General features: G+C 50.6%; 3 protein-coding genes across 3 annotated transcripts in view; 2 read left to right on the top strand and 1 right to left on the bottom strand.

Moving 5' to 3' along the window:
* The window catches only part of MSH5 (mutS homolog 5), a 23,108-nt gene extending 19,790 nt beyond the window's left edge, over positions 1–3,318 (top strand). The window contains exons 16-24 of the mRNA XM_007951345.2: positions 292–379; positions 602–791; positions 908–1,034; positions 1,471–1,620; positions 1,988–2,062; positions 2,260–2,403; positions 2,598–2,735; positions 2,897–2,970; positions 3,207–3,318. Of these exons, the coding sequence (XP_007949536.1) occupies positions 292–379; positions 602–791; positions 908–1,034; positions 1,471–1,620; positions 1,988–2,062; positions 2,260–2,403; positions 2,598–2,735; positions 2,897–2,970; positions 3,207–3,318 (1,098 nt within the window). The remainder of the gene's footprint in view (positions 1–291; positions 380–601; positions 792–907; positions 1,035–1,470; positions 1,621–1,987; positions 2,063–2,259; positions 2,404–2,597; positions 2,736–2,896; positions 2,971–3,206) is intronic.
* Positions 3,319–3,854: 536 nt separating this feature from the next.
* Positions 3,855–5,263, top strand: SAPCD1 (suppressor APC domain containing 1). The gene is made up of 5 exons (XM_007951450.2): positions 3,855–3,968; positions 4,185–4,325; positions 4,808–4,903; positions 5,006–5,086; positions 5,177–5,263. The coding sequence occupies exons 1-5, from the start codon at positions 3,855–3,857 to the stop codon at positions 5,261–5,263; spliced, it is 519 nt and encodes a 172-aa protein (XP_007949641.1).
* A 707-nt stretch (positions 5,264–5,970) lies between these two features.
* Positions 5,971–17,022, bottom strand: VWA7 (von Willebrand factor A domain containing 7). The gene is made up of 16 exons (XM_007951343.1): positions 16,789–17,022; positions 15,348–15,629; positions 14,684–14,780; positions 13,969–14,079; positions 12,195–12,390; positions 11,907–12,076; positions 10,156–10,268; positions 9,813–9,929; positions 9,148–9,333; positions 8,559–8,691; positions 8,245–8,397; positions 8,045–8,137; positions 7,215–7,507; positions 6,995–7,134; positions 6,637–6,811; positions 5,971–6,147 (listed from the first exon to the last, which is right to left on the bottom strand). The coding sequence occupies exons 1-16, from the start codon at positions 17,020–17,022 to the stop codon at positions 5,971–5,973; spliced, it is 2,670 nt and encodes an 889-aa protein (XP_007949534.1).
* Between the last annotated feature and the right edge of the window lie 615 nt (positions 17,023–17,637).

The raw sequence follows: 17,637 nt of genomic DNA, 5'->3' as shown, positions 1-17,637 counted from the left end.
GTAGCATAGTGCCTAAGGCACTTGACTGCTAACCAGAAGGCTGGCGGTTCAAACCCACCAGCCACTCCTTGGAAGGAAGGTTGGGCAATCCTACTTCGGTAGTGATACTGCCTCGGAAACCCAAGGAGGGGTCGCTATGAGTCGGGGCCAACTCGACAGCAAATAACAACAACAACAACAAGACAAAGAAGAGAGAAGTTGGGGTGGGAGGCTAAAGGTGGGGCTAGGAAGGTGGAAGAAGAGAAAGGAACAAGAGGAGCAAAGCCTACAGCTTTGAAACTTTGTGTCCAGTTTCTCTCAGAGGAGAAGCTGCACTATCGTAGTGCTCGAACCAAGGAGCTGGATGCATTGCTGGGGGATCTGCACTGCGAGATCCGGGGTGAGGAGAAGCAAGGGGCTGGGGTGGGCAGCCTGGAGAGTATTCTTACAGGTTCTTTCTCTTCCTTCTGTCTTCATCTTTCTGCCCCTGCATCTTCTCTGAGTGTCTCCTAGGCTTTCAGACTGTACCTGCAAGCCTGTTTCCAGGTCACTCTGAGGGTCTTTGTCTCTGCTTCACTTTCTCCTGGCCTGATCCCCAACTCCCTCACTCACCTGCTCCCAGACCAGGAGACCCTCTTGATGCACCAGCTGCAGTGCCAAATACTGGCACGGGCAGCTGTCTTGACCCGGGTCTTGGACCTTGCCTCCCGCCTGGACGTCCTCCTGGCTCTTGCCAGTGCTGCCCGGGACTACGGCTACTCAAGGCCCCGGTACTCCTCTAGACTCCTTGGAGTACAAATCCAGAATGGCAGGTGAGAACAAAGTGGGTGGAGACATAGACACAACTAGCCTTTGGGCCCCATTTCCTGAGGGGTTCATCTGCCTGTGCCCATGGGTCTAGTGCAGGGTGCCTCTTCACCCACTGCAGACATCCTCTGATGGAACTCTGTGCCAGAACCTTCGTGCCCAACTCTGTAGAATGTGCTGGGGACAAAGAAAGGATCAGAGTCATCACTGGGCCCAACTCCTCAGGGAAGAGCATATACCTCAAACAGGTGAGAATCCCTGCAACCTGGGCCTCTAGGATCTTCTCTACCTCCTTCACTCCCCACCTCGTAGCTAACCAGGTTCCTTTAGCTCTTCTCCCCTCTGTCCTGACCCCATCTGTCATGAAAAGACCATAGCCCACACATGCTGCTGCTCTACCTCACATGTTTCATTCTCAGATCTGATAGATATTTCCATGGCCTGAGTTCCCTTAACCCATTTCTGAATAGGTACAATCCTTTCCCAAGTACATCTCTGCCCATTCCAAGGTGAGCCTAAGGAGCAGTGATCAGGATTACGAGAGGAACAGTGTGTTTTATTACCTTTTATCTTCTGTTGAATTCTGTCCACCTTTCCTTGGTCTATCATTCACACTCTCAGGTTAGCCTCACCTCACCTCAGCCCTCACATAAGGCCCCAGGCCCTATCTCCTCCCTTGTTCAGGTAGGCTTGATCACATTCATGGCTCTGGTGGGCAGCTTCGTGCCAGCAGAGGAGGCCGAAATCGGGGCAGTCGATGCCATCTTCACCCGAATCCATAGCTGTGAATCTATCTCCCTTGGCCTCTCCACCTTCATGATCGACCTCAACCAGGTCAGAGGGTGCAAAGGGAGGTGGAATTGTGGGAAGGGGGTAGTGGGGAAGGAACTCCACCCTGAAAAATGCTCAGAGCAAGAAAATCATTCTCTTAGCCTACATGCCCTCTACACTAGGGGCAGGGAACATACAGTTCACAGACTGGCAGAATCAATACCATAAACATTTACTGAACTTCTGCTTTGTGCAAGGCACTATTGCCAATAAAGTGATGAACAAAACATACACCTTGCCATGAAAGAACCTATACTCCAGTAAAGTGGACACATATACAAACAGCTTTATTCACAGGCACATTGTGGTGTGTTACAAGCCTCTCTCAGATGCTAACCAAATGCTCCTCTGTCCTACTCATGTCCAGCAGGTGGCAAAAGCAGTGAACAATGCCACTGAGAAGTCTTTGGTCCTTATTGATGAATTTGGAAAGGGAACCAACACGGTGAGGGGAAAAAGTAATGAGAAACTAAGGAAGGGCAAATGGAGGAGGATGAAGGAGTATGAGGATGAAGCTGGGCCTTGGGGGAAGAATAGGGATGGTAGGCAGAAGAGAAACAGTGGGAGATGGAGAAAGGCAGGGCAGGTGGAGGGGGCATATGGGCTGCCCACACCACACCCAAACTCCTGCCCTCCACACAGGTGGACGGGCTCGCGCTTCTGGCGGCAGTGCTCCGTCACTGGCTGGCACGTGGACCCCAGTGCCCACAGATCTTTGTGGCCACCAACTTTCTGAGCCTTGTTCAGTTACAGCTGCTGCCACAAGGACCCCTCATTAAGTATTTGGTGAGGAAATCAATCTAGCCCGTAGGGGCCCCTAAGCTGGGTATTTCCCAAGGTGGGGATCAGCTCCTTCAACAGAACAGTGGCTCCCTGAGCACAAGCACCATGTCCCTTTTCCTTTTACCTTCAGGGATTGGCCAAGGGTTTCAGGGCAAGAAGCAGGATGATCAATAACATACTATTTATTCTCTTTTGAGACCATGGAGACTTGTGAGGATGGAGACGACCTTGTCTTCTTCTACAAAATTTGCGAAGGTGTTGCCAATGCCAGCCATGCTTCCCACACAGCTGCCCAGGCTGGGCTTCCTGACAGACTCATTGCTCGTGGCAAGGAGGTGATGGTATCCAAATGTCCAATCACCTCTCTCCCAGGGATCCCTTCTCATTGTCCCTGCTCTTCTCAGGGACCTAGGTTTCTGGGCCCACAAGGTTTCTGATCCTTAATTCTTCTCTTACCTGAGACCCCATCCTGTCTCTCCCTTCCTGTTGGTCCTAGGTCTCAGACTTAATCCGCAGTGGAAAACCTATCAAGCCTGTCAAGGAGTTGCTAAAACAGACTCAAATGGAAAAGTGAGTATGTGGCCCAGTGTCCTTGTTCTCTGTAGCATCTTCTCCTGCACCCTTTTCCCTTTCTCAGGGACCCAGCCAGCCTTCCTCCAGCACTTTACCCTTCAGGGAGCCATTCTTCTTACTGAAATCCCTTTATCTTCAAGGCCTCAGGTTTTCTGTGCCTCTTCCCGCTCCCCTCTACTAAAAGACCCACTTACCTCTCCCCCCATAAATCTTGCCATCTCTCTCCCTTTCAGTTGCCAGACCTTAGTGGATAAATTTTTGAAACTGGATTTGGAAGACCCTGACCTGGACTTGGACATTTTCATGAGTCAGGAAGTGCTGCCTGTGGCCACCTCCATCCTCTGAGAGCCCTTCCTCTGCCCTCGCCAAGTTCCCAAGACCCCAGTGGTATATCACATGCCCTCTTTGTTTCCTTATCTTTTTCGGATCCAGAGTTCTAAGTTTCCCTGGACATTTTATTTCATATTAGGAATAAAATTTGTTTTGGATACAGTTACTGTTTCCTTAGGCCGGTCAAAACAAAACAAGAGAATGGGAAGGAGCTGAAACACCGAGCAGGAGTCCACAGAGGGACCTGTCCTGCCTCATTAAAAATACATTGACACTGCTGTAGGGAGACAGACCCTTGGATTCTATCCAGGGGAGTTCATGAGAACAACGCACTTCAGGGGTCCTGAAAACAGATTTGAGGGAAGACAAAGGAGCTGAGGGAGATGGTGTTTCTCCCCCATAAGTAGGAACATCTCAACTTCAGACAGACACAGCAGGGAAGGCCCTGAGAGGCTGAAAGAAAAGGCAGGATGGATACAGACGGGGGGGAGGGGCAGGGACCAGCCCAGCTGCACCAGAGGGAGTGGCTTTACCCTTCCCACCTCAGAGCCATGGGGAGCAGAGCTTCTGGTGGGCTGCCTCTGGTGCAGGCTCCCTACACGGTCCTGCTGCTGCCGCTGGAGACAAGCCGCCAAGACCCAGGGGCCCAGAGCTTCTTCCTCTGGGTGAGTACTAGCTAGGGGAAAGCCCCCTCCCTCGATCTGCCCCCCACCATATTTCCACTCAACTTTAGAGACTCATAAGCCTTCCCCCTTCCCCTGCCCTCTAGATCCTCAGTGGTCAATCTGGGCTCACACCAAGTGACCAGACAATGAACCCAGCCAGGGGCTGAGAGGAAGGGCAGTGATCCAGAGTCAACTTCTGCTTCCTGCCTTTTCCAGCTTCAGAGGATGCAGGCCCTGGAGAGAGAACAGGATGCCCTGTGGCAGGGGCTGGAGCTACTGGAACACTGCCAGGCCTGGTTTGGGGGCCATCTGAGGGAGGCACAGAGGCAGCAGCTGCATCTGGGGGCCATTGGTGAGGTACAGGCTGCCCCTCTGTAGTGGGGGCAAGGCGGGGAATGTATGGACACAGCCTGAGACCATCCTGGAAAGGGAAGAGTTAATGGGTGGGAATCATAAATGAGAGGCAGCATTGTAATGACAGAATGCCACCGAGTGGTAGGTAGTGTCCATTGTTGGAGATAGAGGAGGCTGGTCTGCACTCCATTCAGAGGGATATGATTTGGATCATTCCATTGAGATGGGGGAGTGGCCTGGATTATTCCTATGGCACAGAGGCAGACAGGGCAGATCCATAAAGAATAGAGAAAGGGGGTATTGTGCTATATGAAGGGATGGAGGTACTAGAATGTTGAAAGATGGAGGTGCAGACTATTGGATTTTCCCACCCACTGGGATGAGGTGGCCCATGTGGAAAGGAATGTCCTGTGGGAATATGAGATGAATGGCAGGTGGACCTCAGGTTTTCCCCATCTTGTCATCCTCCAACTCCGCCTTCTTAGAATTTTCTAACAGATTTACACTCAGAGCCTTGTGGCCCCGAGTTATCCCAGATTCAAAAGGTGAACATCTGCTTGCAGAATCTGATTGAGGGGAAGGTGAGTTTATTGGTTTTAGTCTAGACTTTTGGGAAATAGGGATTTGGGGGGCTGTTGGGGTCAATACAAGTTTAACAGAAAACACAGCTAATTTCCCCCCAGTTCTCCCCACATCCATTGAACAAGGCTAGTTCCTGCAACACCCTGGAAGGGCCAAGAAAGCAGAACTTTTGGCAGCAACAGGTAAACTGTAGGGATGTGGGGAGAGAAGCCCTCACCCCATGGAGCAGGGAGGAGCTCTGATGTCCAGGCTGTTTTTCTCCTCTTCTCCAGGAGTTCTCAAGGCAGCAGAGAGGAGTCATCCAGCCAGAGGAGAAGATGGCTGAGCCCAAGGGGCAGAGGGGCCCTACCCTTGTCTAAGGCCTCCTCCCATTCCTCTCAGTCTGGTGAGGGAATAGGCCAAGTCAGAACCCTCAGCCTCTTATTCTTCTTAGCTTAAACCCCTAAATGGGTTAGGTGGTAGGTCAGCTGAAGTTCAGACATCTTGATGTGGTTTCTCCTCTGCTCCTGAAAGCTTACTTCCATTTCATCTTTTTGATGTCTCATGCCCTCACTCTCTCCTAGACGATGTGCAAAAAATGATCTTTCTTTGAAATCTCTCTAGGGAGAAGACATGTTTATTGAAAATGTCCTTCAGCTTTAAATACAAAAATAAAATAGCAGCTGCTCTGTAGTTTCAAATTTAAAAAATTCTATAAAAGCACTTCCTGGTACCCTCTTACCCGACTCCCCACCTTAGTCTCCTCCCCAATACTTTCTGTTCTACCTGAGCCTGGACGAGCATGAATAGGTAGTAGAATAAAGATGCTATGGAGAACTAGAAAGCAATATTCTCCGAAAGTAAGTTTGGTTTGGTTTCCACAGGGTTAGGGGGGAAAGTGTATTGTGGGAAAATCCATCGCCCTCTACCCCAGACTTACAGTTCTTAAGAAAGAGAAGGGACAGAGTATATGAGAAGGAAAACCTCCATCCCAGCTTAGAGGGTGGGGGCCCCAGGCCCATATTCCCTTCTCACCAATGGGGCAGACTGAAAAGAGCACTGGAAAACCATCCCCCTAGAAGTTGTGTTACCAGGAGGCCAGGCCAAACAGAAGCAGCACCCCTCCAACTGTGCCCCACCAAGGGCTGTCAGTCATCCTTCCCCCAGCCCTGCTGGGAGTCACCAAAGTGGAGGGGCTAAAAGTAGGGCTGGAGGCAGTGGTGCTGACAGGGCTGGATGAGCGGGTAGAGGCAGCGAACTGGTCCTAGAGGGCAAAAGGAGACACCGTCAAGGCCGGGCTAGGACTGCACCGAACTTCAGCCCACATTGCCGTCTCCTTAGGGGCCCTGGTAGTACAATGGTTAAAGTGCTCGGCTTCTAACCAACAGGTAGGTGGTTAGAATCTCTACCACCCACTCTGCAGGAGAATGCGATGTGGGAGTCTGCCTCCATAAAGATTTACAACCTTGGAGACACTATGGAGCATTTTTGCTCTATCCTATAGGGTCGTTATATATTCAGGAGCTCTGGTAGCATAATGCCTAAGGCACTTGACTGCTAACCAGAAGGCTGGCGGTTCAAATCCACCAGCCACTCCTCGGAAGAAAGGTTGGGTAATCCTACTTCGTAGTGATACTGCCTCGGAAACCCAAGGAGGGGTCACTATGAGTCGGGGCCGACTCGACGGCAAATAACAACAACATAGGGTCGTTATGAGTCGGAATCCACGCGGCTGCGGGGGGTGACATCTTACCTGTGGGGCTGGGGCCAGCACCAGGAGCCGGAGGAAGGCATGGGTCGGGGGCATTGAGCTGGCTTCTCGACCTGCTGCACTTACTGTCACCATCACCACTGAGTCCGGGGCAGCTGAATCTGGGACCTCTAGCCACAGGCGACCCCAGGCAGACTCATTCTGTCCCAGATGAACCCTGGAGAGTGAACGCAGACAACCTGCTGAAGCGCCAGATTCCACTGTACTGAGGGATAAGGGGCGGAGCCAAACAGCGGAGAGAGGGCGAGGAATCTGAGGACCAATCGAGAGGGGCCAGAGTCCCACGCCCAGGAACCAATAGGTGGGGCTAGAAGGGAGCCGAAGAGTTCAAGGGATTCACCTGGAGAGATTAGAGGTGAGGGGGAAGTTGGGGTTCACTGATGTCCTTAGGTAGAGATCCTGAGGGCCTGAGAAGCTGGCGATATGGAGGCTGAGTGGGGCCTTGCTGCCCGGCGTCAGGAAATGAGGGGGGCCACTGAGCTGCGGAGGTGAACCGGAGTCAGAGGACAATGTAGCCCAGCTCGCTCGAGCCCCAGCAGCACCCTCCCCTGGTGTCTCACCTCCAGAAGCACAGGGGCCACAGTGCAGGGTTGGAGGGCTGCCCTGTGCAGGCCCTGCCCCGCTCTGTCCTGGCCAATCAGTTCCAGAGAGAAGGGTCCAGGCGTGGACAGCAGCGTGGGCGGCAGCGACGCTGCGAGGAAACCTCGCTCCCGGGGCCCCGTGGGCTCCAAGGGCACCCGGCCCAGCTCGTCGCCCGCCGGGACCCCTCGAAGGATGACGTGGGAGAAATGCGGCCCATGATTACCAGAGTTGCCAGTACCTGTCACCTCTACCAGCAGCTGGGTCTGGAGACCTAGGACAGGGGAAGAGGAGAAGAGTGATTTGCGTGAGATTCAGCAACACAGGGAAAAAGATGAACAGCCCTCGGAATAAGAGTTACCTCTGGGGAGTATGAATGGAGAAAAGGGGTTACCTCTGGGGAGTACTGATGGAGAGGGTCAGGAGGGAGTTCTGGGGTGCTGGAAACATTTTGTATCTTGAAATGGGTGATGGTTACATGGATTGATATATATGAAATCCAGCAAGCTCTACATTGAAGATAAGTATACTTTAAACTCCCTTCTATCTCTCTGTTGCCATCAATTCAGACTCATAATGACCTTATAGGACAGAGTAGAACTGCCCCCTAGGGTTTCCAAGACTGCCACCACATCCTTCTCCCATGGATGGTGGCTGGTGTCTTTTGGTTAACAGCTGATTTCTTAACTACTGCGCCATTGGGCTCCCTAGTGCACTTTACTGTATGTAAACTATATTGCAAGAGTTTTAAAAAATATATATTTTTAAAAGATTAATGAACAAGATAGGGGAGGGCGGGGAACAGGTGTACCTGCAACTGGCTGAGTCAAGGGGTAGAGGCCAGGGTGGGGCACATCCTCCACTGAGATCCCAAAGTAGAAGAGGAAGTCCAGGGAGGTGTGAGCTGGGGAAGGACAAAGGCAGTGGAGAACTTCCTGAGATGAATGTAACTGCTACAGCTCTCTGAGATCTGCAGCTCCCCTTCCCCTTCACAGGAGTCTCTCTCCTTACCTTGTACTCTCACCCGGGGGGTGCCCTCAGCTGTAACCTGGATCTCCCAGGTCCCTGTCTGTGGGGGGTCATTCATAGTCACTATCCAGAACTGCCCAAAGCGTCGAGTGTGACCTAAGGGTCCCTCACCTTCCTCCTGGTCCTGGGAGACCCCTGAGGGTAGGGGACAAGAGATTGCCACATGAGATAATTCCTTTTCTTTCTTCCCTTCAAGTCCCAGATCTGAAGTCCCCTCTCCCATTTCCCTAGTACATCTCCCCTCATTCTCCTGTGTCTGTTCTTCCCTCTCCCTTGAGACAAAAACATGGAGGTACCTGCAGGATTCCTGATCCAGAAACTGCTGATCTCCCCATGGATCCGGACTGTAATCCTCTGTAGCAGCTCATCCACACTGAATATAAGCAGCCTCCCAGGCACCACAACAGGGGGCTCCAGGGGAAGGGTCACCTTGGGGGATGGGCAGGAACAAAACACAGGGGAGAAGATAAAATATGGAATGCAGTAGGAACAGATGAGAAATACAGACAGAGACAGAAAGAAACTAAGTCACACATGAAGAAGGGTACCAGTGAGAGAGGGGCACAGGATCAGGGGTGAGATTATTATAGTCAAGGCAGGCTTGTGGGCAAGGGATTAAGGATGGGTGTTCACTTCCTGTCTCCCCTTTAAAGATGGCATTCTGAAGGACAGAATACTGGTGATTAAGGTGGGGAGTGGTACTAATATGGAAGAAGCAATATGGAAGTGGGTAGCCATGAATTTCAGAGGAGCAGATGTTTCCTTTCCCACTTTTCTGACTGGAATGGCAATACAGCAGTGGGATCTATTCCCCTTTTGACTGTGAGAAAGAGAGAGATGACAGTTTCACTCATCTCCTCAGTTCTGGCCCCCACACTTACTCACCAGGTCAGCCATGCTCTCCCCAACTATGGCTGCCACATCCTGAATGTGCTGGTCTTTGGTGAAGATCACCTCTCCTCCTGAGGCTAGGGCTATCGACTCATATGGTTGAAAACGCAGAGGGGACAAGACCTCACGCCGGGCCCGAATGTTAACCCTCGATGGATCTTCAGTCACTAGGAACGTCACCTATGGCAGAGAGAGCCTAGTACTTGTGGTGTCCAAGTACCATCTACCATCATGAATGAGGGATCTCCTGTGCTCAAGCTTTCTACGGAGATGATTGGTGATAAGGTCTCTGTCTACCCTCTGGCTGCTAATGTGGGGTCTCCAATGACACAACTCCCCGAGTAACTGAAGTTAGTAGTTGGCCACCCCCTTGTAACCGTCACCATAATTATTCACAGTAGACATTTGGCAACTATATCTCCAGTCCTTCGAATAGTTTACTGGAACAGGTTTAAATATGAATCCAACATTAAGGGTAGGGCCTCACTTTCTTGAATATTAAAGGTATTGGGAACCATGATACTCACTGCCTGCTTCTCCCCATCCCACCAAGGCTGCTCTACCACCAAAGTATGGTGTGATAGGTTATGAAGTTGTCGTCACAGGGTCTCCCACATCACTGAGCAGCTAACATAGTGTCTCCCACCAGCTATGCTCACTCTGCAGCGTCGCTCCTGAGTCAAAGATTCCACCCGATTGGTGAGAAGCGCATCCTTAGGGGAGGCATCAGTGAAGACAAAGATGTCTGAGAGTGGAGGTGTGTGCAGCAGGGCCAGCTGGCAGGGAGGAAAGGGGCTGGTGTTAAAAATGACAGTGGCAGGGAGATGGGGAGACCAAGGAAGGACAAAGTAGAAAGACATAGGCCCTGGAATGCTGAAGTGAAGGTGGGGAAGGAAGTTGGGAAGACTAGGGGAGGGGTGTCCCAGGAAGGCTCTAGTTTCTCTTGGTGGCAAGGCCTAGGAAGAAGGGGATGAGAAGAGAAGGAGAAGGGATGGGCCAGACCTCCACAGCTGACAGGCACATCTCAGGCTCGTCTCCACCTCCCAAGGCATGGATCTCATTGAGTTCTTGCCAGAAACTGTCTGGGTCACTGGTTGTAAAGACAGGGCCAAATCCTGGAGACAGGGAAAGGTTGAGGTGAGTGAGGAGAGGGCTCCCCTCATTCCCACCCAGGGATACCTTCCCAGTTGAGAGGTCTGCTATGCTCCTGGGGTGGACAAATGTTGAAATAACAATATTATATTTATAGGGCTCCTTATACTTGTTAGTAGGAGCTCTGGTAGCATAGTGGCTAAAGCACTTGATTGCTAACCAGAAGGCTGGCGGTTCAAACCCACCAGCCACTCCTCGGAAGGAAGGTTGGGCAATCCTACTTCCGTAGTGATACTGCCTCGGAAACCCAAGGAGGGGTTGCTATGAGTCGGGTCCGACTCGATGGCACATAACAACAACAACAACAATACTTGTTAGTACAGGACAGGCCAAGGGTTAGGTGACTCTGCTGGGAAATTGGGCCTCATGGCTCCACTCCATTAACAAAACGTGGCACCTTTTATGTTCCTGAGTTGCCCTTTATTGGGTATGTGTATGTATAAAAAAGCAACTGGGGCCTCAGTTTCCTCATCAGAAAAGTTAGAGACAATCATAGTATTTCAGAGGGTTATTGAGAAGATTATATTAATTGATTTTATAAATCTTAGAATAGTGCCTTGACACATAATAAATGCTAAATTCCTAACCATTCATTCACATCTTCAGCGAACATGGTATAAGTCCCTATTAAGTGCCAGCCACTATGAGACTTATATAGATAAATCATACTCAAACCCTGCTCTTTGGGAAATCCCAGTAGGCATTTTATTTGATCACTATTTCAACCCTGGCAAGACAGGCAGGATAAGATGGGTATAAAAACCAAACCAACCAAAACCTTTTCTGTCAAATCGATTGCGATTCACAGCAACCCTGTAGGATGGAGTAGAACCGCCCTCATAGGGTTTCCAAAGCATTAAGTCTCTACAGAAGCAGACTGCCACATCTTTCTCCTGTGGAGCACTTGGTGAGTTCAAACACCAACCTTTTGGTTAGCAGTCAAGTGCTTAACCACTGTGTTACCAGGGCTCCTTGTAATGCAAGTATACTGACCCATTTCATAGATGACAAAATTGAAACAAAGTGAGGTTAAAGGACCAGCCTAAGGACATACAGCAAGACTGGTCAACCCATACCAGATTTTTTATTTCCATTTCAGTGGGGGAAAAACTATGATATAACTATTTGTCTCAGACACTTTGCAGAAGCATGGGCCCACCAATCCCCCATCTCTGCCTACAGGAAATAGAATTGAAAATTACTTATTAGTATGGATGCTTAAGAAAGTAGAGGCCATCTGCCTAAGCATGAATCATGCATTAAATTCATATGGAACACTGAACTGTACACATGAAGATTGTAGAAATATGGCAAGTGTTTTATTACCTGTAAGTTTCCCATAATAAATAAAATTAAAACAACAACATCAAAACAGTATTGGTGTGTGTGGGGGAAACACCTCATGGAAAATGCTGCCATTTTGAAAACAGTGGAAGAAAGGCCTGATTGTTTCCCATATACACACATGTACCTAGTAAAGACCCATTCAGGACCACAGGATGTTCCACCATTTTGCTAAAGAACTAGAACTATGAAGCCCACTTTTCCACCTCCTGCCCTAGACTTTCCTTCCCTCTGCTGTCCTGCCCAGACATGGTTACCTGGGTCATGGAAAGGCACCAGAACATAGTGCATAGGCTCCATAGGGCTGCCTCGACGCTGCTCCACAATGTGGCGAGCCTGGATTTTGGCAGCATTGATCTCTTCACCCATACTGCCCGTGGTGTCCAGGACAAAGCTCAGGCTGGAGGCTGGGGTGATATCTAGCAGCCTGGGAAACAGGGAAAAGACCCAATGAAGGGTCTGCATGTTTGTCCCCAACCCTAGGTTTCTCAGCTCCCCCAGGAGCACCTACCTACCAGGGAACCCAGCTCTAGGAGGCCACTCACCTGGAAAAATCTCTGTCTCCCAGGCGGCTTCGCAGGAGACTGAAAGCCTGGATGGAGGCCAAAAGGGCCAGTTTTGCAGCCTGGAGGTGCAGCTCATGGTGGGGAGAGAAGCCTGGGGATGTGCTATCCTTGTTGATGCCTCCCCGGGGTGGCTGTGCACTGCTCCGGTCAAAATGGCCCCCATGGCTACATTTCCCTGGGATAGGGAAAGGAATCCTGGAGGGTGGAGGTCAAAAATCCACTGTTTCCTGAGAAAATGATGCCCTTTCTGACCTGACCTGGCCTGATCCTCACTCACCTCTGCAAAGGATCAGCAAGGAATGGTTATTTTTTTTTTTGTGGAGGGCAAATGTGGAGGGGGGTCAGTCACCACAGCATGAAGTGGATCCCTGATCCCTCCAGTTAGCCTCCAAAAGCTGTTCATGGGCAACGGAGAAATCTTACCAGCTAAGCAAGAAGTTGCCCCCAATGTACCAAATGTGAGTGATCATTACTGTGGCATTGAGGAAGAGAAAGACAGAGAGAGGCATGTGGGAGGTACAGACAACAAAGATGAACCGTTTTGTACATATAGTATGGTGTCGTCAATGAAGGCAAACATGGGTATATGGTAGATGGATGGGTGGACAGGCTGAACTAGTAGGTATCTCTATGAAGCAGGGAGTGTACCCAAGAACATGTATAGGGTTGGCAGACAATGGTCCTATAAGTTTATGTGTATGATCTGAATTCCCAGTGTATAGTAGAGCTGACAAGGGGCAAGGTTGTAGTCACTGTTTGGTCACAGCCAGCTACCAAGAGGGACCTAGTAGTTGAACCTGTGGGCTCAGGACCATAGTCACAAGGGATATCAAGCTCAATTGGCATAACATAGTACACAAAACATTGTTCCACTTCCTACTTTGGTGAGTAGCGACTGGGGTCTTAAAAGCTTGCAAGCTGCCATCTAGATGCAACGATGGGTCTCTCCTCGTCCAGAGCAAAGAAGAAAGAAGAAAACCAAAAATTCATGGAAACAATTAGTCCTAGTGACTGGTACACCATCCAATCTGCAGCCTATACGACTATGAGACCAGAAGAACTAGATGGTGTCATCCACTTGGAAGGGGATCTATGAAGGAGATCCTGGATAGAGAGGGAGAACAATGTGGAACAAAACTCAAAATCATTTGGAGGAAAAAAAGGGGAGGGGACCAGGTTTGTTGGTCCAATAGAGCCTGGTGGAACCACTGGAGACTATGACCCTAGCTGCCCTTCAGGTCTAGAATTGAACCCACACCTGTGGCTTCCAGCCAATAATAGGTATATGAGTTGAACATTTCCCTGAGGTAGATACATTCCTTGGAGAGAACAATCATGGGAGAAAGAAGGGCTGCTTATGCACAGGGAGACAGCTCAGGGGGCAGGAGTGCATGGAGGGATGGACACAGGGAAGAGGTAACTATAGGGAGGATGTGCGAGGGGAGCTGTTGCATTGTGGTAAATTGTGGTCAATGTCATGAGACAAAGTGTATGTGAACTGCTGTACGGAAAGTGAATTTGCTCTGTAAATTTTCATCCAAATCACAATAAAAAATAATAACAATTAAAAAAAAAAAGTTGCCCCCACCCCAGTGGTCATGGGTACCTCAGTGGGCCTTTATCCACCCATCCCATTCCCAATATCCTGTCCTTCTTCTAGGAAGTGATGCCACAGGAAATGGGATGAGGGTTTATATAGCACTGAGATGTCAAGGGAAAGGATCAGCTTCTGAGAGGCTTTTGTGTCTGGTACCTGGAGGTTTGGGTGGATGTGTTCCAAAGTAGCCAGAGGTGAGGAGCCGGAAGTCCAGCAAATTCCCAAGGCAGCTTAGCTGCTCACAATTGGAGCAGGTAGGGTCACTTGCTGTGAAGAGAGGACAAGAGGTAAGAACCCAAAATTCCCCTACCCCAACTTATATCCCCTTCCCCCTGGCCTTTTTTGGCTTTTCCTCCCAACTGGAACAAAGTGAAAAGCCTGTGGGCAACAGGGCTAGGCTTTTAGAACTAAAACTCAAAGTTCATGAGCTGGCAGTGAGACTGTGTGGTTGAGGCTGTGACTATGCTAGAAACCCAGGAAGTGTGGGATCCCATCCTATGGGGATTATACTTTCTGTGAGGTGTGGACAGGAAGTGAACTTGTTAAGGCACAGGAGGCAGCTTGTGGTTCCTAGTCTAGCTGGGAGGATGAGGGCTGTGAGAAGGCACTGTGTGACCCAGTACCGAGAGGAAGCCACACGAAAGCCAAGCACTCAATTAAGGTCTGGAGATCTGGTCTTGGCTCTGTCCTTCCCTGTGTGACCTTGGGGAAGTCACATAATTGCCCTGGCCCTTGGTTGGACTAGGGGAGCTCACAGGTCCTTCCAGAGATGAAGTGATGCCACAGCTTATGTCATGTGACACTGTGGCTGGGTAGATAGAGAGGATGTGGCTCCGTGGGCTTCCATTTACCACCTGGGTTATGTCTGTACCTTGTGCCAGGCTTTGGAGCTCCTGCCTTGGCCATAAGAGGTGAGGGTGTGGCTGCTCCTTCCCCAGTTCCACCCAGTTGCTGTGGCTGTAGAAATCCTGTCCCCGAGGGATGGAAGAAGAGGAGTGAGGCACTAGTCTGATTGCTCTTACATCTTCAGCCCTAACATGCCACTCCCTCAAGTTCCTCATCCAGAAGGCCGCCCATCCCCAATGCTTCTGTCAGATACCTCAGCTTCTCTCTGTTGCTCTCTCATCATTGCCCGGAACAATTAATTATTCATTCATTAATTTATTTTTTAGTTTTACTCAAAGCGAGAATTCCTCTAGTGTTTCTTTCCATCTCACTCAGACTTTCCAATGGCCTACAAGGCCCTACACAATGTGCTGCTCCCCTTCGCCTCTCCAACTTCATCACCTTCTCTTCTCACCCTCACTTCTCTTTAGCCACAATGGCCTTATTGCTGTTTCCACAGGAAGTGCTACCATTTGGGGGGGGGGGGATTAGAAAATAGCCTCAGGGCATTTGTAGGAAGTGCCCCAATCCCTTCTAGAATAGGAGATGAAGAAGGTACCATCAGAAAGTTCTCCATCTGAGAGATAGGAACACTGGAAGAGAAGACCCTTCTGACCATTATCTTAACTTGCATCTCTGTTCTCTCTCACCTGCAAGGTATGAAGGGCAGCCCCAAGACGCTGCCGGGACAAGGTGTGATCAAGGGCTCTGGATGCCACCAGGGTCTCCCTTAGAGCTGTCACCAGGCGTGTGCGACCCTGGTCCAGCCTCTCAGCATCAAAGTGCAGGTCAGGGTCATTCTTGGAAGTTGGCAGGAAGTCCTGAGCTGCATTGGCACGAGACACCTCACCTAAGGCTGCTCGGAACCGCCGGGAAGGAAATCCAGACCCAAAGTAGGCAGCAAAGAGGTCATCGGCAAGAAGGGTGCGGCCCTGGGGAGAGTGGTAGTGAACAAAGGCTACAGGGAAGACCCTTGGATTGGATCATTGCTTGTCTTTACCTGAGCAACTGGCATTCAAGGCTGGGTATGAAAGGAATTGAGAGTAATGTGGGGTCTACAGGAGACGGCACTATATCAAACAGTGTTTCACTGCTATTCATAAGGTTTTCAGTGGCCAATATTTTCAGAAGTGGATGACCCTGTCCTTCTTCCCAGTCTTAGTCTAGAAGCCCTGCTGAAACGTGCCCACCATGGGAGACCCTGCTAGCATTTGAAATACCAGTGGTGTAGCTTCCAGACTCATGAAAGCCACCACAGTAGGACAAACTGGCAGATGAGTGGTGGGGGTTGTGAATCTGTCTCGAAGTAAGCCAGAAGTAAGAATGGCCACTAGCCAAACAATAGACAGGCATATGGGGTGAACATTTACATCAGGTAGCTCCTTAGAGCAACTGACCAATCACAGGAGAACAGAAGGGTAGTGTTTGCACAAGGAGAGCAGGGGGTAGGGGTGGTGGGACTGCATGGGAGGAAAGGACACAGGGAAGAAGTAACTATGGGGAGGAAGTGAGAAGAGAGCTGTTACATTGTGGGGAATTGCAGTCAATGTCATGAAACAAAATGTGTATGAACTGCTGTATGGAAATTGAATTTGCTCACTCAACTTTCACCCAAATCACAATAAAAATAAAAGTGAGAATGCCAGACTTGGTCTCACTTACTTTGGTCATGTTGTCAGAAGGGACCATTCCCTGGAGATAGATACCATGCCTGGTAAAGTAGAGGGTCAGCAAAAAAGAGGAAGACCCTCAACAAGATGGATTTACACAGTGGCTGCAACAATGGGCTCAAACATAGCAAGAATTGTGGGGATGGCACAGAAACACTGGCATTGTTTCTGTTCTGTTGTACATAGGGTCACTATGACTTGGGGCCAACTTGATGACATCTAACATGTTACACAGGGGATGGACAATCCTGGGCCTTTCTTAAGAAGGACTCCTTTTGATTTCCAGGACCAGACCTCTTGGGGTACTGTTGCTGAGGATTGGGGGAGCATCCCTTCCCTTGGCAACCAGGTCTGGGAAGAAGTAGAGGTCCCAGGGAATTGGGGTATCTGGTTGGGATGTGATGGGGTCCAGGATGCTCACCAGGAAGTCCTCCAGATGAAGGGGTGGCCGGCCAGGGGGTGGCTGCTCCAGGAAAAGCTGCAGAGTGACATTAAGCGCTGCCTCCTCTGTCAGGTCCTGGTGGGTGATGGAGCGGGGGGCAGCCAGGAGGCTCCAGAAGTTGGGAAAGAAGGCAGATGTGGGGGGCACCAGCAACTGCAGCAGCAGCAGCACTGAGGGATCCAGGTGGAGTGGGGGCACCTCCACAGGGAGCATGGCTGAGACATGGACCTGGGGGACAGAAGGCTCTTAAGGGAGGAGGGAACTGTGATTCTAGGACAGGCCTAGCTCTGTTTGTCTCCATGGGCACCTGCTCGGGGCGCCTCCTCCTCCTCCTTCTGCTTTGCCTCAAGCACCTTATCTGCTCCTACCTGGCTTCCCCACCCTTTCCTGTCACCCAGACAACCTGAAGGCCTTGGCAGGCCAGCAGGACATACACCTGCTAAGAGAGAGGTCCAAGGCTCCTTTCTCAGGCGCTCCCCTCTTCTCACAAGCCCCAGAATCCCCAGCCCTACCACAGGGACACACACACACACACACACACACACTGGAACTTTGTCTTTCCTCCCCAGCCTCTCCCCTACCTGGGTGCTGCGTCTCCTGGGCAGGGCTGGCTGGGGTGTGGCGTCACAGGGCACTTAGGTCAGAGTTATAATTATCCAGGACTCAGTGGAGGGGGAGGGAGGCCCACGCAAGGTTGAGGCAGGACAGGCAGCCAGCCCCTGGCCCCTCTACTCATGCCTGCCCACGGCCAGAACAGCCGCTGGTACCAAGGGCCAGCTTCCCTCGGCTGCAGTGCGGAGGTGAATGAAGAGCAAGGAGGAGGAAGGG

This window comes from Orycteropus afer, unplaced genomic scaffold (assembly GCF_000298275.1).
Source record: "Orycteropus afer afer isolate SDZICR_OR568_19922 unplaced genomic scaffold, OryAfe1.0 scaffold00294, whole genome shotgun sequence".
NCBI classification, from domain to species: domain Eukaryota; kingdom Metazoa; phylum Chordata; class Mammalia; order Tubulidentata; family Orycteropodidae; genus Orycteropus; species Orycteropus afer.
Note: the sequence above shows the minus strand (reverse complement) of the source record. Positions and strands in the feature narration are given on the sequence as shown.

Bases quoted from the DNA above. Each gene is read 5' to 3' on its own strand.
- VWA7 (XM_007951343.1), bottom strand. From the start codon at position 17,022: ATGCTCCCTGTGGAGGTGCCCCCACTCCACCTGGATCCCTCAGTGCTG. The intron at 15,630-16,788 runs GTGAGCATCCTG...CACTCTCCCCAG, and splicing joins TTCATCTGGAGGACTTCCTG to GGCCGCACCCTTCTTGCCGA. The intron at 8,692-9,147 runs GTGAGTAAGTGT...CCATCCCCCAAG, and splicing joins GGGAGAGCATGGCTGACCTG to GTGACCCTTCCCCTGGAGCC.
- SAPCD1 (XM_007951450.2), top strand. From the start codon at position 3,855: ATGGGGAGCAGAGCTTCTGGTGGGCTGCCTCTGGTGCAGGCTCCCTAC. The intron at 4,904-5,005 runs GTGAGTTTATTG...ATTTCCCCCCAG, and splicing joins AGAATCTGATTGAGGGGAAG to TTCTCCCCACATCCATTGAA. The intron at 5,087-5,176 runs GTAAACTGTAGG...CCTCTTCTCCAG, and splicing joins AGAACTTTTGGCAGCAACAG to GAGTTCTCAAGGCAGCAGAG.